General features: G+C 44.3%; 1 protein-coding gene across 1 annotated transcript in view; it reads left to right on the top strand.

Annotated features, from left to right (window-relative positions):
• The window catches only part of SLCO4A1 (solute carrier organic anion transporter family member 4A1), an 82,816-nt gene that overhangs the window by 25,630 nt on the left and 39,144 nt on the right, over window positions 1-18,042 (top strand). The window contains exon 2 of the mRNA XM_020804629.3: window positions 16,169-17,154. Coding sequence (XP_020660288.2) covers window positions 16,341-17,154 — 814 coding nt within the window. The 5' untranslated portion in view covers window positions 16,169-16,340. The remainder of the gene's footprint in view (window positions 1-16,168; window positions 17,155-18,042) is intronic.

The following is an 18,042-nucleotide window of genomic DNA, read 5'->3' as shown; positions in this document are numbered from 1 at the left end:
GTTCGAAATGGTCTACAAGGCTGTAATCCAGGCCCATGATTTAGTGTGCGGAACTGCCCAGTCAATTTCAAACGTCTTTTCAAAAATTCACTTTGGGCTACGAGAGCAGGATGATTAGCAAAGTTAGTGAATAAAAACCTTGTTGACTGGCTAAAATGAATTTACTGTAGGAGCTGGTGAATGGCGGATTTTATTTTTCAATAGCTAATTTGATACAAACACTTGCAGCATGTCGGAACATGCACTCCTTCTCCTCTTGTTCTCATGATAATAATGCAGTTCTGGCTAAAGGTGACCCTTTTCAAGGTTTTCCAGGTAAAGAATACTCAGAAGTGGGTTACCCTTCCCTTCTTCTAGGCCACCCTGGGATTGTGCAGCTTGCCCATGGCCACCCAGGCTGGCTTTTCTCTCTGGAGCCACAGTGGGGAAACCAACTCCCAACCTCTGGCTGTGCTGTCACATTCCCAAAGCCACCAAGTTCTCCAGCCAGCATTCTCATTCTCATTGTTGTTGTTGTTTAGTTGTTAAGTCGTGTCTGACTCTTCACGATCCCATGGACCAGAGCACACCAGGCCCTCCTGTCTTCCACTGCCTCCCAGAGTTGGGTCAAAGTCATGTTAGCAGCTTCAATGACACTGTCCAGCCATCTCGTCCTCGGTTGTTCCCTTCTCCTCTTTCCCTCACACTTTCCTAACATCAAGGTCTTTTCCAAGGAGTCTTCTCTTCTCATGAGATGGCCAAAGTATTGGAGCCTCAGCTTCAGGATCTGTCCTTCCAGTGAACACTCAGGCGTATCCTTCAGAATGGATACGTTTGTTCTCCTTGCAGTCCAGGGGACTCTCAAGAGTCACCTCCAGCACCACAATTCAAAAGCATCAATTGTTCGGTGGTCAGCCTTCTTTATTATCCAGCTCTCACTTCATACATTGCTACTGTACATGATAATAACTCTGTTTTCTAAGAATAGAGAGAAGTAGGGTTTTTATTTCTGAAGTATATGTTATTGATGTGCAGATCTGATCAACTGAAGAGTCAACTAGGATTATCTTTAATTGCAATTCAGATTTCTTCCCAAGCTAGCTTAAAGATTGCTTAGAAGACACAAATGGCTTAATAACTGCCTTTTGTCTTCTCATCTCATCTTTTTCACAAAGAAACTCTTTATGTCCTTTTACTCGCTGTTTCCATTAAGAGCATTACACCACATGCTTCAGGTATTTTAATCCACTCTCTGATATTGCTGAAGATCTGAACATTCCCTCTGTTCTCCCTGCGGATGTGTGACATTCCCAAGAAGTTTTCTCTCAGCTTTCCCCCTGCTCCGTTTCATATACAAAGAACGGAATTACATCCTTCTAAGTGGAATTTTTATCATCTGTGACAAAAAAATATGGCTAATCCTTCAGCCCGTGATCAGGTTTAATGTATGTGACTAATACAATGCGATCAGATGGGAGCAGAGTGAATTAGTTCATTTTGTTACAGATGGCTGAGTCTGGACTTTCCTGAGGACTGGGTTGTAAACACCTAGGAACTGGAGTTGTTAACCTGTGGGCTTATTTTTCTGTCACTTTAGCTGTTTTATGGTATTCTCTGGGAGCAGATAGAATCAATTGATCATTCCCTAAAATAATAAGGTGCCTAATGGTTCATTCTGAGACTTTGATAATGGGCAGCAGTCTTGTTCAATGTAGTATTTTCCAGATGTTTTGGACTGAAATTCCAATTCACACTGCCAGGGTAATAAAAGTTTCTGGTCAGGAATATTAAAATTGTCATGTAAAATATTTGAAAGACTAGGTTGGGGAAGGTTCACAGAAGAGTTGTCTTCTTAAGCAAGCAGCAAAATAAAATAAATTGGAACCACCTTATTTTGGTCATACTATAGTTTGAACTAGAGATATGCACTGCCACCCTCACCCAGTCTGCCTGAATAAGGGCACCCAGATTTTTGCCTGACCTGTTCTGAAACCATTTCAAGACACTCCAGCCTCATAATTGCCCAGGTCCACATTGGCTTTTATGTTGGACCTCCAGGGGAAAAAAAACACTTCTTGTAAATGAGGAAATGAAAACACCCAGGACAGATCATGGCAAATTCTTTTCTCTTTCTTGGCTTGGAATATAAAATAAGATTGGAGGTTGTTCATGACTTTGTGTACCTTGGCTCAACGATCTCTGGCACTCTTTCCCTAGATGTTGAGCTGGATAAATGCATTGGCAAAGCAGCTACCATGTTCTTTAGACTCACAAAGAGAGCATGGCTTAATAAGAAACTGACAGCACATACCAAGATCCAGGTCTATAGAGCATGTGTCCTGAGCACACTCTTGTACTGCAGTGAGTCTTGGACCCTTTGTGCACGGCAGGAGAGCAAGCTGAACACCTTCCATATGCATTGTCTCTGATGCAAAGTTCCAAACAGAGTAGTCCTAGAATGAGCTGGATTTTTCAGCAGGTATACATTACTGAAACAGCAATGTCTACATTGGCTTGGGCATATCATGAGAGTGGCTGACAGTCAGATTCCAAAAGATCTCCTGTATGAAAAATTAGTGCAGGGAAATCGCCCAAGAGGGAGACTACAGCTGCAATACAAGGATATCTGCACACAGCATCTGAAGCCCTTAGGAATGGTCCTCAACAAATGGGAAACTTTGACATCTGAGTGTTCAGCCTGGAGGCAGGTGGTGCATCATGGCCTCTCCCATTTTGAAGAGACCCTTGTCCAGCAGACTGAGGCCAAGAGGCAGTCCCAAAAGCAGCAAAATCAGGGAGCTGGACAGGGGACAGATTGTATTTGTCTTCAGTGTGGAAGGGATGGTCACTCTTGAATTGGCCTCCTCAGCCACACTAGATGCTGTTCCAAGACCTCTATTCAGAGCATGTTACCTTAGTCTCTTGAGGCTGAAGGATGCCTACACATAAAACAAGATTCAGTAGACATATAATCATCCTTTAACCTGGGTAGGCATTTGTGGAGACGCATGCAAAAATGTCTGTTAAGAAAACCTTATAATAATAATAATAATAAAAAAATACCAACTCTGAACTGAATCAAGGAAGGCCATTTCTTACTCATTGTGGGCATCGTGGTAGAGAATAATTTGTAAAGCAGTTAAAAATTCATTTGTTGGAGAGTCGATTAAAGGGATGAGGCAAGCAATATTTCTATTTTTCCTAGAAATAGAATATGATGATGATTATGGGCAAGTGAAACTGCGAAAGCAGAGGGTCTGGACCAATTCTAATGGCAAGAAGCATGCATTAAGATGCTTGAGCCTAAGAAGGCTGATTGTCTTCCAAAAGATTCTGGTGTCTCATTGTTGAAGTTCATCCCATTTAGTCCAAGATATGCAGTAGCCCTCAGGCCAACGACAAGGGTGCTTCTGGAGACCTATGAAAAATTAGAATTGAGGCCTCTGCAAAGATACTTGGCTATGGAAATTCTGGGGCTTGGGGACTGTTGAACCACATCCTTCTACTGGTTGGTGCAAATCAGAGTGGAGAGTCTCCTGTGAGCTCCACTAGAAAATAAATGTACTTTCCAGGGGAGGAGAGGAAAGGCAAAGGAAGGTGAAGCAGTATTGTAGCTTGGATTAACTGGAGACTTTGCTTAGTAGTAACTCCAGAGGAGCAAGCTCTGTTACTACAATTAGAAAGGAATGCCAGAGAACTTTGACCTGACTCTGCTCAAAGGTAGCTCCACCTCCACTTACCATTTTGTTTGGCTCAGGTCAAGACACAGCGTAGCTCAAAATGTCTACTTCCCCTTCATTTTATGCCTGCTGTCAGTTATGTTTTCTAGGGCTACCAAATTCCCTTTCAAAATTATTATTAAATGGCAGCCAATATACAGATGTTTGGGTTTCTTACAGTTTTGCCAAAAATTATGTTTCAATTTCTCCTCAGGCCTCCCCTTCTACTACCCAGTTTCCCCCAAAATGAGACCTAACCTGAAAATAAGCCCTAGTATGATTTTTCAGGTAATATAAGCCCTACCCCAAAAATAAGCCCCAGTGAAGTGAAACACCGCCCTCCAGCCTTGTGCAGCAACCAGAAGATGACATGACTCTATTTGAATAAATGTAGATTGTTGTACATGAAAAAAAATCCCCTGAAAATAAGTCCTAATGTGTTTTTTGGACCAAAAATTAATATAAGACCCTGTCTTATTTTGGGGAAACATGGTATGCAGTATTATGAACCAGCAGGAACTAATCTCACAGAAGTCATTCCTGCCTCCAACGAAACACAAGATAAAAAGGGAAGCTCATTTGCTATAGTAATTCCTTATCAAAATCACAAAGCCAGTGAGAGTGAAAGAAAAGATTACTTGCCAGCGAGCTTTGCCTTGGGAAACAGGATTATTTTACATGCCATTTGGCAGCTAAGTCATAACATGCATCCTTCTGAGTCGTTGCAGCTGAATCTTCACAGAACACTTTTTAATTGGCCCTGTGACTTGTTACACTGATTAAAAAGATAATCTGTTGAAAAGCTGTGTCATATCGCTTCTGAAACCATTGGTTTGGATGCTAAAAACTTTACAGATTACACCATTGTGTTGCTCAAGTCTCCCTAAGAAGCGCTTAGCACTCGGTCAGAGAGTTCGACCGGCCACTTACCTACCACCTTTGCGCTGGGGCAAGTCCCAAGTGCATAGCGTGAGCCCCTTGAACAAGTCTGACCTTAAAAGAACACTTTATTTTTAACCAGTACTTTGTGAGTACAGACACATGGGCTTTGTGATTCTTTAGAACTCACAACAGCTCAGTTTGGTAGGACTTTTAAAGATAGCTAGTTTGTGGCTCTCTCCACCTCCTGGATTTAGCCAGACTCTGCTGCTTAAGAGACCAGTCCTTTCGTAAGAATTTTTATAATTAATTTTTATTAGAAAAATGGAGTTCCATAGAATCAGTTTATATTGCTTAAGCTTTAGCATAAAGAACATATTCAGAGATTATTACAGTTAAATAAAATAACTATTTCCCATTAAAATAATAAACACTACTAAGGTGGGCTACAGTGGGCTAGCCCCACCTACTTCTTTCTCTTTACTTACACCCTCTCTCAATCAAGTTCCTTTCTCTCCCATCATTATGGAATTGAATCCCAAAACAAGCCTTAACTGAACCTTTCCCACATAACCCATCGTCCATTTTCTATATTCGGTAACTCCTCCCTTTAATTCCTATGAAAGTCCAGGTGTTTTATCTCTTCTCCAATTAGCTCAGAATGTTGAGTCTTCCACGGGCCTCTTGATTCCACCTTCAGCCCTAACTTGAACCATGCAGTACCGATCTTCAGAAAAACATTCTCAAAGTACTTAGAAAAACACATTTCAATGTCTCTCCAATCATCTTCACAAAGAACCTGTCTGACTCCATCTTACATTTCTCTGACTACATATCCCATCATCATGACACGTGACAACTGAGCCTTTGCTGGCTTTTCTAGTGTGGCTAGAGGTTGGAAGCAAAGTCTTTTAAAATTATTTAAGTTGTTTTCAGGGTTTAACTGTCTTTGCACACCATCTGGTTGGCTTTTAGGTTTACCCTTCACCCTTTCAGTTGGGCTTGGGCAACCTTTCAGGACAGGAGGAGGGTTGAGAGTTGCTGTTCATGTAGTCAACCAAAAGCCCTACACCCAAAGTTTAGAAAAGTTACTCTTTTTTTTGGAGTGTAATGGCTAGAAGCCCTCAGATAAAATGGCCAGGAATAAAGATGAAATCTGGGGGTTGTTGTTCTAAAAGTAACTTTCCCAGGCTTTAAGCAGACCTCCCACACTAAGCTGTGTTGACTGGGGTGCTGTAGGAGAACATCTGGGGACCTAAGATTGGGAACCATTGCTCTAAAAAATATTTCTATAATAAGTCTACTTAACAGGGTATCATGAGCCATCTTAGGTAAAGGTAAAGGTTCCCCTTGACAATCTGTCCAGTCGTGTTCGACTCTAGGGCGCGGTGCTCATCTCCGTTTCCAACCCATAGAGCTAGCGTTTGTCCAAAGACAATCCTCTGTGGTCATGTGGCCAGTGGAACTAGACACAGAATGCCATATCCTTCCCACCGTGGTGGTACCTATTTATCTACTCGCATTTTGCATGCTTTCAAACCGCTAGGTTGGCGGGAGCTGGGACAAGCGACGGGAGCTCACTCCGACGTGTGGATTTGATCTTATGACTGCAGGTCTTCTGACCTTGCAGCACAGAGGCTTCTGCGGTTTAACCCGCAGCACCACCACATCCCTTAACCGCGAGCCATTTTAAATACAGTGGTGCCTCGCATAGCGAGGTTAATCCGTTCCGGATTAACCTTCGCTATGCTGAAGCATCATTGAACAGGGCAGGGATTTCCATTGGAATGCATTAAACATGGTTTAATGCGTTCCAAATGGGCCAAATACTCACCGTTCACCGATGCTTCTTAATGGCCGGCAGCCATTTTCGCGCCCTCGCCTCGCTTAACGAGGGCGCGAAAACGCTGCGCGCGGCCATTTTGGGCCATTTCCGCGCTTCCGGCGGCCATTTTGGCTGCCGAACAGCTGATTCTCGGGGTTCGTTTTGTGAAGATAGGTAAGCGAAACGCTTACCAGTCTTCGCAAAGCGAATTTTCCCCTATTGGAAAAACGTTGAGCGATCGCATTAGCGATCCGAAAAAACGGATCACTATGCGATTTCGTCGTTATACAGTGCGCTCGTTAAGCGAGGCACCACTGTACTATCTATGTTCTTTGTGGGCTGGATGGATAGCTCAGTGGGATAGGAATCTGGGCTGCAGAGCCAGAAGTTGGGAATTTGATTCCTCACAAGGCCTCCAGGGTGAAAAGCCAGCTTGTGTGGCCTTGAGCAAGCTGCACAGTCCTAGAAGTGTCCTTGGAAGAAGGGAACGGTCAACCACTCCTGAGTATTCTGTACCTGGAAAACCTCGGAAAGGGTCACTGTAATTGGAATTAACTTGGTGGAGCGTGCACGCGCACACACACACATACACACATAAAGGTTCTTTGCACAATTCACTTTCAAAATACTAACAACTTTTCATTAATCAAAGCTGTTAGACAGCATGGCAAAAGAAGACGGGGCTCTTTGTTCTGAAAAAGTCCCATAAAAATCTTTACAACCACCATTATGTACAGAATTGCTACTGTTACGGGATATATTGTCCTGTGCCTATGATATGAACTAGTCTTTTTTTCAGCCATGAGAGCTAGGCAGTTCATTTTGTGTTGGCTTTTCCATGAAACATTGTTTCCTTCCACTCCACATTTGTTCCGTCCTTTTTCGGGTCGGGGGAGCAGGAATTCGGCATACAGTGTCCTTGTACTAAATCTTTCCCCACAGGGTTAGTGTGACCTATTTCAAAGGAGAATTATAGAAACCACCTTATTAAAATGATATGAGTTAGTTTGCATAACAGTTCTATTTTTTTTCTTAGTCACCTATACCGATCATTTCCGGAGGGTGAGATATGTTAGTCTGTAGTCCTTTTTGGTAAACGGTGAAAAATTTTCTAGAATCTTCTAGCACCAGAAGGATTAGCAAGTCATATTTAGCTTACATTTTCGAGGACTTCAGCCCATTTCTTGAGATGCACGGAGTAATGTCTCAGCGCATAGATATTCTTATACATGTGGGAATGGGAGGTAATGTTTATAGAAAAATACAACCACAATCTGCCTCTGATTGCTAATTGCCTCTATCTGTCTGTCCATCTGTTTCTTCAAACCTTCAGCAGCTTCTGGCATAATTTAAAATCAATATTAGTAACATTGCAATATTAAAATATATTAAAATATAATTAAATCCATTGTAGTATCAAAACACTTGAAAGAAACAATCAGTGACGTTTCTTTCATATATGATGCCAATCACTGCCATATTTTATGATAAGTCTCGAGAAACTATGGTAACGTGCTCTGTATGGAGGACTTGGAACAGCGTCTAGTGTGGCTGAGAAGGCCAATTCGAGAGTGATAATGCACAAGTGCTCCTTGTTTTAAGGCCCCTGGAGAAATAATCTAATCCCACCCGCTGAATTCACACCATGTTTAGTCAAGAGAGTTTCTAGATGCCACCATCAAGTCACTTCAGTGTTACTTTTTCAGAACTGTAACTCTGCAAAATGACCAGGAGCCATTCAGAAAGTTCTGAAACAACAATAGTCTTGAGCAAGCCTTATGTGGTAAAGCCACAATCCACAGAACCCATTGGTCTGAATGGAGGAGGGTAAACTGGAAGCCCCTGTTATTTCCATCCATGGGTCAGAGATAACAGGATGAGTAAAACATACATTGCTTACCAATGATCGTGATGTGGGATTGAGCATCAAAACTTGGACCATTCTAAAAGGAACTAGCTGCCTTTCTCTTTACCTCCTGCTGGTCAGGCTGCCATGATCATTGATCTGGTCAGAAAAGAAATAGATGGTTTCATGTTGTTATGACCACTCCATCTTGTCACCCTAACCAACCAGATAAAAAAACACAGAGAAATACTCTCTGGTACCCACTTGTGGCCAATTCTGATACTGCACTATGGATTTTTTTAAAAGCCAAAACTAAAGAATGGTTACCCAGAGAGTGCTTTAAGCACTATCGGGCAGTGTATAAGCAGCACACTTTGCTTTGCTTTGCTTTTCCAGTTAGGGCTGATGCAAGAATGGAAGAAAATCTATCAAGTTCCTGTCCAAATATCTCTAAAATGCCTTTCAAAATAACATTTGAAAGTAACTTGCAGAGCTGGAAGGGACCCTACGGATCAACCTCTGCCAAGGACGCACAGCAGGGAATTGAATTCCCAACCTCTGGCTCTGCAGTCAGATGCCTTAAACTACTGAGCTACCCTGCCGTTCTTACATTGAAATAAATTAGGTGTCATTTGTTACTCCTAAAAGCAATTTTGTTATTCGTAGTTATTTTAATAATCGTCCCAAATGTAACTAATTAATAACTAACTATGATAGTTGTAAGTGTTACATACAGCACTGATGTTACCTGTCTGTCATGGGTTTGGAGGGAAAGTTCCATCCTATGGGGAGTGGAAGGCGGGACATCAGGAGGAGGGGCTGTACTGTATATAAATGTGAAGCCTGTGTGGTGAAGACACACACTGGAGAGACACTGGGAGATACTGTGAGACACTGGGATGTGACGAAGCAGCAGCTGGGAAGAAGAAGCTGTTGTGGGAGTCTGTGTGTCAGACAGGGTACTTCTGTGTGTCAGAGTACCAACCTGATAGGTTCAGGTGTCTGTTGGTTAGCCAGAACTGATAGGTTCAGGGTCTGTGCTTCAAGTTAAGGGTTCTGTGTGAACCAAACTGTATGCTTGTATGAGTGAGAATAAGCCACGTTACTTTATCTATTCACCTGATTGTTTATTTTTCCCTGCGTGTATTTAAATAAACCTTATTCTTTTTATTGTTTAAAAATCCATCCCTGGTCTGTGTGACTTCTTACAGGGAATGGTTGGTGGCAGCTTAGTGTAACTGTGTGACATATCCCAGTAGGTCTGGGGTTGTCACATTGATTGGTGTCCAGCGTGTGGGATACGACTGGTCCAGTTGTCCAGTGGTCCAGCAAAGCCTTGGCAAGTGTGCCCAGAGCAAGGGGGGTCTAGTCAGGGACAGTCTGAGGCGCGTAGGTAATCTTCTAGGTGTACCTCACGGGGAGGTGCGCTAGTAGAAGAACGTGCCAACTGGGGAGACTTAGATTAAGGTGCTCTGAGGCAGCCTAGTTTTGGCGGGAAAAAGCTGAGGCAAAACTGCGTAGTAACAGTGATCTAGCCTGCCAGCTGAGAGGCCCAGCAGAGGGGGGTAGGCTCTGACTCGATACTGTTGCAAATTAGTGCTGAAGAACAGCAGCCTAGAGAAGGCTGGTTCTGAGGCAAGAAGAAAAAAAGTGGTCGTTTTATTTTGAGGCTTGACTTTTAAAGCAGCCTGTTCTGAGGGGGGATTATGCCCTTGACTCGAAGCCAGATGGCCGAAATGAGTGAAGTGAAAGACCCCCAGATTGACCAAGGTTCTGAGGATGAATTTGGCTCAGTGCAGGGTGACAGCACAGGAGAGCAGAACCCAGAACTTAGAAAATTGCTCATAGCCCAACAGCGTGAACTGAGGATGAGGCAATTTGAAATGGAGGAAAGGGAAAGAGAAGAAAGGTTAGAGAGAGAGAGAATGGAGAGGGAAGAAAGAATGGAGAGAGAGAAAATTGCTCTGGAAAAAAAAAGGATGGCGTTTGAATTAAGAAAACTGGAACTGATGAACCAGAACAATAATAACAATAGGGATTCTGAGGGAGGCCAACTGTCTAAAGCTGACCTGAAGAAATTCCCTGTGTACCACAAGGGAGATTGTCCCGAGGTGTTCTTTTCCTTAGTGGAAAGAGCGTTTGTGGACTTCTCAGTGAGGGAAACTGAGAAGATGACCATCATGCGATCTTTAATCAGTGGTAGCCTGGCTGAGGTCTATGCCGAAATGCCTGAGGAACTGATGAAAGATTTTGCAGAGTTTAAAAAACTGGTGTTTGCCAGACATGGGATAAATGCGGAGCAGCTGAGACAAAGATTCAGGTCCCTCACCAAAAAACCAGAACAGACTTTTACCCAAGTGGGGGCCCAATTGGTGAGGCTGCTTGAGAAATGGCTATCGCAGGAGGGAACAGAGACCTATGAACAGCTTAAAGACTTGATAGCACTGGAACAGTTCTATTCAGTCCTGCATGGGGAATTGAAATTCCAGGTGAGGGAAAGGAAACCGAGGTCTGTGGCAGAAGCCTCAGAGATCGCAGATTTTATTTCCCAAATAAGAAAGCCCTTGGGTGAGGGGAAATCTGTAGGTAAACCCAAAGAAACCTACAGCAAGTACTCTCAGGGACCAGGGAAAAGCCAGCAAGGGGGAGGGGCCCATGGTGAAGGGAAGCCCTCAGACATGAAACCAAGACCTCAGATTTTGGAGGGAAAACCAAAACAAGATGAGAGAGAATCAAAATACACCAGAAAATGTTATTTCTGTCAGGGAAAGGGTCATTTAATCTCAGAGTGTCAGAAATTAAAGCAGCTAAAAGGAATGGTGCCTCAGGAGTCTAGTGGAACCAAGTCAAAAGCTGTGTTCTGTGTCCAGAAAGAGCAAGGCTCAGTGTCACTGAGGGAGCCTGTTGCCATGGCTACTCAGTCTGGAACAGCTACCTCTGCTGATCAGGCTGAGGAAAATGGTCCTCTTGTGGAGGTAAAGCGCTGCTTGCTGGTAAAAACAGATTCTCAGTTGTTTGAGACAGCCGGGGTGGACGTAGGAATACTTGACCGTCAGTATAGGGGGCTGCGGGACACTTGTTCCCAGGTAACCCTGTGCCATCCAGATATCATCCCTAGGGAGTTTATAATCCCAAATGAGAGCATAAAGGTGGCAGGGATTGAGGGGCAGGTAATCTCTCTGCCAGTAGCAGAGGTACCTGTCAACTTTCAAGGCTGGAGGGGAGATTGGCGGCTAGCGATTTCATCGACTCTGCCAGCAGCCGTGCTCGTGGGAAATGACCTGGCTGAACATGTGAAACGGGTGCTAGTGATTACACGCTCACAAGCCACCACAGGGACAGTTCAGGGGGGTAATGATGAGCCAGAGACGGAAGCAGAGGGGAGTTCAGAAGCTGTGGTGGAAACCTTAACCACGGACAGCAGATTTGGACAGGAGCAAAAGGCAGACGCCACTCTCCAAAAGTGTTTTGAACAGGTGACTGACGCCCAGCTAACACCTGAAACCCCAGTGAGATTTCTGGAGAAAAAGGGGATTTTGTATAGAGAGACCCTGAGGAATATCTCAAAAGGGGGAGATGGGATCAGAAGTCAGCTAGTGGTACCTGAAAAGTATCGCCCCATGATCTTACAAAGGGGGCACTCTGACATGTTTGCTGCACACTTAGGGGTGAACAAAACACAGCAGAGAATCACACAGAATTTTTACTGGCCTGACATAGGGAAGCAGATCAGGGAGTTCTGTAAACAATGTGATGTGTGTCAAAGGCAGGGGAATAGCCGCGATAGGACCAAAGCAAAGTTGTGCCCTTTGCCTGTGATTGACACTCCGTTCAAATGCATAGGGGTGGATATTGTGGGACCTTTGCCCAAGGCCACAAAGAGGGGGAACAGGTTCATTCTAACAATTGTGGACCATGCCACAAGGTATCCTGAAGCCATACCCTTGACTAACATTGAAACTAACACAGTGGCCGATGCTTTGGTGGGGTATATGTCCAGGATGGGATTTGCCTCAGAGATAATCACAGATTTGGGCGCATCGTTCACATCAAAGCTCATGAAACGCTTATGGCAAATCTGTGGAATAAAGCACAAGGAAACCACTGCCTATCATCCTGAAAGTAATGGATTAACTGAGAAGTTCAATGGGACTCTAATGCGCATGATTAGGGCTTACTTGGCAGAGAATCCAAACAATTGGGACCAGAAGCTGCAATCCCTTTTGTTTGCTTATCGATCAGTGCCACAAGCCAGTACCGGGTTTAGTCCGTTTGAACTTTTATTTGGGAGAAGGGTGAAAGGGCCCCTTGATTTGATCAAACAAAATTGGGAGCAGATCACCCAGGATGACCCACAAGACGTTGTGACATACATAGACACCTTGATGAATGACCTAAGGAGAAATCTAGAGCTGGCAGCAGAAAACCTGCAAGCTCAGAAGGTCAGACAGAAAACATGGTATGACCACAAAGCTAGAGAGAGGCACTTTGACCCAGGGGAGGAAGTGCTTTGGCTTAGGCCCTGCAGAGAGAATAAACTGCAGCTCAAATGGGCAGGACCATATAGGGTCATTTCCAAGATGTCAGACCTGAACTACCTAATAGAGCAGGAGGAGAACCAAGCAAGGAGGGTGGTTCATGTGAATGCCCTAAAACTCTACTACAGAGGGGAACAGAGGGTTTTATTCGCGATAAAAGCAGCTGAGAGTGAGGAAGCGGAATTACCCTTCTGGGAGGGTAGAGGGGAAGTAAAATACAACCCAGAGGAGGTAAAGATCAGTCCTGCACTCACCCAAGACCAGCAGCAAGAACTAAAAATGCTGCTTAGTAAATATCAACAGGTGTTTTCCAACAAGCCGGGGATAGTGAAGGGAGTGATGCATCGGATCCACACAGGGGATGCACCCCCGCAGGCAGTATCCCCATACCGAGTAACGGGACCCTATAGGGACAAGATGCGGAAGGAGCTGGACGAGATGCTTAGGGAGAACATAATCGTCCCCTCTTCTAGTCCTTGGTCCTCTCCGATAGTCCTTGTGGACAAGCCTGATGGGAGCATTAGGTTTTGTGTCGATTACAGGAAATTAAACCGTGTAACCACTCCTGATGCCTACCCAATGCCCAGGCTAGACAACCTGATTGAAACCATAGGGGGTTGTCGGTTCATCTCATCATTGGACCTGGTAAAGGGATATTGGCAATTAAGAATTGATCCCAGGGATCAAGAAAAGACTGCCTTTTGCAGCCCTTTTGGTCTCTATGAGTTTCGAGTCCTGAGCTTTGGTCTCAGAAATGCACCAGCCACATTCCAAAGGCTGATGGACCAGACCTTGGCAGGGCTCAGTGACTTTACAGTGGCCTACATTGACGACATAGGGATCTTCAGTAATACCTGGGAAGATCACCTGATACACCTGGAGATAGTGCTGCAGAGGTTAAGTGCAGCAGGGCTAACAGTAAAGGCCAGCAAGTGTCAGCTGGGTAGCCCAGAAATAAAATACTTGGGTCACATGGTAGGGGGAGGAATGATAAAACCCCTGGAGGCCAAAATAGAAGCTGTTCGTGATTGGCCTAGACCCAACACCAAGAAAAAAGTCAAATCATTTCTTGGGTTGGTGGGCTACTACAGAAAGTTCATCCCGAGGTTTAGCGAGATTGCGGCTCCGCTGACCGATCTGACGAGGAAGAAGGCTGATGACCGCATCCCGTGGACCAGCGACTGTGAGGCGGCGTTCCAGAGGTTGAAGGAGGCGTTAATCAACTATCCTGTCCTGCGTGCTCCAGACTTCGACCGGGAGTTCATCATCTACACCGATGCGTCTAACAGCGGGGTAGGAGCAGTTCTGTGCCAGGAGGATGAGAATGGTGACCAGCATCCAGTGTCCTACCTGAGTAGGAAACTTCAAAAAGGTGAGAGACATTTGGCAACCGTGGAGAAGGAGTGTTTGGCCATAGTCTACGCGATCCAGAAGGCCAAGCCTTACATCTGGGGAAGACATTTTATTCTGTGTACTGACCATTCACCACTGCAATGGTTAAAGACAATGAAAACCCACAATAGCAAACTTATGAGGTGGGCTTTAAACCTACAGGACTATGACTTTGAAGTGAAGGTGGTCAGAGGGTCAGTGAACTGTGTTGCTGACGCCTTATCAAGAAGACCTGAAGAATGAAGACGGCGAAAGAACATGGACTATGTGTATATAATGATGACAAAAGTTAAATGTACCTGGTTTTTGAATTGGTTTGTATGAATAAAGGTAAATTGATGTAAGGTATATGGTAAATGTTTAAATGCCTAATTGAAATGTTTAACTTAGAATGTAAGTATGAGTAAGTATAATATGGTATGTATAACTGTTGTTGTGTATTTTATACAGGTTGTTTTTTGGTGAAAAGCACCTTAGCTTTCCCCCTACAAAACAACTTATAAAGAGGGGAGGTGTTACATACAGCACTGATGTTACCTGTCTGTCATGGGTTTGGAGGGAAAGTTCCATCCTATGGGGAGTGGAAGGCGGGACATCAGGAGGAGGGGCTGTACTGTATATAAATGTGAAGCCTGTGTGGTGAAGACACACACTGGAGAGACACTGGGAGATACTGTGAGACACTGGGATGTGACGAAGCAGCAGCTGGGAAGAAGAAGCTGTTGTGGGAGTCTGTGTGTCAGACAGGGTACTTCTGTGTGTCAGAGTACCAACCTGATAGGTTCAGGTGTCTGTTGGTTAGCCAGAACTGATAGGTTCAGGGTCTGTGCTTCAAGTTAAGGGTTCTGTGTGAACCAAACTGTATGCTTGTATGAGTGAGAATAAGCCACGTTACTTTATCTATTCACCTGATTGTTTATTTTTCCCTGCGTGTATTTAAATAAACCTTATTCTTTTTATTGTTTAAAAATCCATCCCTGGTCTGTGTGACTTCTTACAGGGAATGGTTGGTGGCAGCTTAGTGTAACTGTGTGACATATCCCAGTAGGTCTGGGGTTGTCACAGTAAGTAGTTTAATTTCTTGCTCTGGGAGAATTGGGTTGGCGATTCAGTGAGAGGATTGGTATAGGGAGACTTGCACACTGAACCCCTATTGGATGGGTGGGGGCTGTCTGCACTTTATTTTAAGCCTGTGACAAAAGGCTTTTAAATTAAGGAAGGGGAGGAGCCCATGTTGGATGTTCTGCCACAGATAGATTGCTCAGTGACTTAGGCATTTGGCTACAGAGCCAAATGTTGTGTATTTGTAATTTGCAATTTGTAATTGACAATTTGCAAACATTTCTTGGGAGTTGTAATCCAAAAAGTTACTTTGCTAAATTCTGATTTCTCCTGGCAGTCAATGTTAGGGACGGAAATAATGCTCGCTAAATTCTTCATTCTCGTTGACTGAAGCCATCTTGACACAACAAGAGGATTTTTCAAATTCCACAAGATCCCTCACCTCCTGTGCAAGAGTAAGACATGGAACCCCCCTCCTGTTTAGTTGTTGTTGTTTTTACACAAAATGCCCTAGGGGCATTTGTGGCATGAACCTAAAGTTCAGTTCATTTAGAAACAGAGGTTATACATGTGCATGTGCTCACACACACAAAGACACACACACACATGAAGAGAGAGCAAATACAGAAAGACGACTTGAGTGTTGACAAGATGGAAGCAACCCATCCAGTGCTTCAGGTTTTGAAAACATGATGGAGAAAAACAACCGTTCTTACCAACTTGCTCAAGTTCTCCAGTTTGCTCAAGTTTTGCAATTTGTATAAAACCAATGTACGGATAGTACCCACAAATATCCCACCTTCTTGGAGGATGGGGTGGGGGAAAAGGTACAGGGCCCTGAACTCTTTTGGAGAAAAACCAAGAAGAAAATGCAATAGAATAAATGCCATGTCTGATTCACTAATGCTCCTTATTGTTATTTTCGCAGAATGAAGTGGGTCAGGTTCCCTCCTTTGACCATCTCCTTATTCCTGAAGTTGCCACCTGTTCTCCAGGTCTGAAAGTGAAAAGCTCCGCCTTTTGTGACAAGGATCAAAACCAACCTTGGAGAAGAAGGGAAAGAGAAAGTAAAACAGCAGTTGGTTCCTTCTCTCGTGGAAATGCCTCACAACTTAGTGGCAGAAAATGGCTTCAAGTGTACCCAGAATCTTATTTTTTCTAGCACATCCGACCCTGTGGATATAAGCCTTACCTTTGATACTCCCAGCCCTAAGGAATCCTGCAACACCCCGCTCAGCAATGGCACCTTTTACTCCAACGCAAACAGCCCTTCGGACTCTTGCGTGAAACCCCTCTGTGATGCAGAATCTGAAAATGACAGCCAGTTCAATGCAGGCCTTAAATATGTCTCCTCTGAAGGAGAGCCTCTCGTGTGTGGGTGGGGTGGCTTCACTCCCAACTGTTTACAATTTTTCAACACACCCCGAGGAGTCTTGTTCTTTCTCTGTGTGGCTTCTTTCCTACAAGGGATGACAGTGAACGGTTTTATTAATACGGTCATCACCTCGATAGAGCGGCGATTTGACCTGCGGAGCTATGAGAGCGGGCTGATCGCCAGCTCCTATGACATTGCCGCCTGCGTCTGCTTGACATTTGTTAGCTATTTTGGGGGGAACGGGCATAAACCGCGGTGGCTTGGCTGGGGGGTGTTGATCATGGGGATTGGGTCCATCGTCTTTGCATTGCCCCAGTTCACCACTAGCCAATATGACGTACATTTCTCAGAGGAGACCGGCATGTGTGCTTCCAATCAGACCATGAGGTGCTCGGAAAGCGTCTCTAGTCTCTCTAATTACCGTTTCGTCTTCATGCTTGGACAGTTCCTTCATGGGATCGGAGCAACACCACTTTATACCCTGGGGGTGACTTATCTGGATGAGAACGTCAAGTCCAACTACTCTCCTGTGTACATCGGTAAGTCCCGTAGACCATCTCAGGATGGTCTCCTTGTTTCTTTGACAGTGTTCTGCAACATCAAAAACAAACAAACAAAAAAGTAGAAAAGAGGCATCGACATGCAGTTCAAAAGTGAAATAACAGTTTAGAGCTGGGTAATCTCTTTGTTAGACCACCCAAATGTTATAAAAGGAAAAAAGCAAGCTTACAAGTCCTTTAGAACAGCGGCCCCCAACCTTGGCCTCCAGATGTTTTTGGATGACAACTCCCAGAAGCCTTCACCACCACCTCTGCTGCCCAGGATTTCTGGGAGTTGAAGCCCATGAACATCTGGAGGCTCAAGGTTGGGGACCCCTGCTTTAGAACGTAGGAAAGGTGGGGAAGGCAGAAAAGGTCACCATTCACCCTGGCCAGGTGTTATAACCTATACAAAGTGTATTTACTTAAATTCCAACATGGCGATGGATCAATGCAGGGAGAAGCAACTAGAGGTGCCATGTTCTTGAGTTTCTCCTCCAGGAAAGCAAAATCAATTGCTGATTTCTGTCTTGACAGACAACTGTTTTGCAGGTGTCTCACAAGCTGTCCATGCATTGTGTTTAAGGGAACCACACAGCCCCTGTGTTGGTCTAGAGCAGAAGCACTGAGTTCCATGGCATTCCTTAGATCTGTCAAGGTTGATATTAAATATAGGTGCAGCAATAAGCAAAATAACAAACAAACAAAAACCCACAACAGAAGCCAAAGTGTGGTATGATCTAGTGTTTTGTGGAAGATGTAGCACAGTTGGCTTGAGTGGTAGTAAAATGCCTTTCTCTAGTGGTAGATCCTGCCCTTAGTTAGCTAGGGTAAGTTGCTGGCTCCCATGCTAGTGGAGCAAGGAATCCACTCTGAATTTTAGCCCAA

This window comes from Pogona vitticeps, chromosome 4, assembly GCF_051106095.1.
Source record: "Pogona vitticeps strain Pit_001003342236 chromosome 4, PviZW2.1, whole genome shotgun sequence".
Lineage (NCBI taxonomy): Eukaryota > Metazoa > Chordata > Lepidosauria > Squamata > Agamidae > Pogona > Pogona vitticeps.
The sequence above is the reverse complement of the archived record's forward strand: the minus strand, read 5'-3'. Positions and strand labels throughout refer to the sequence as shown.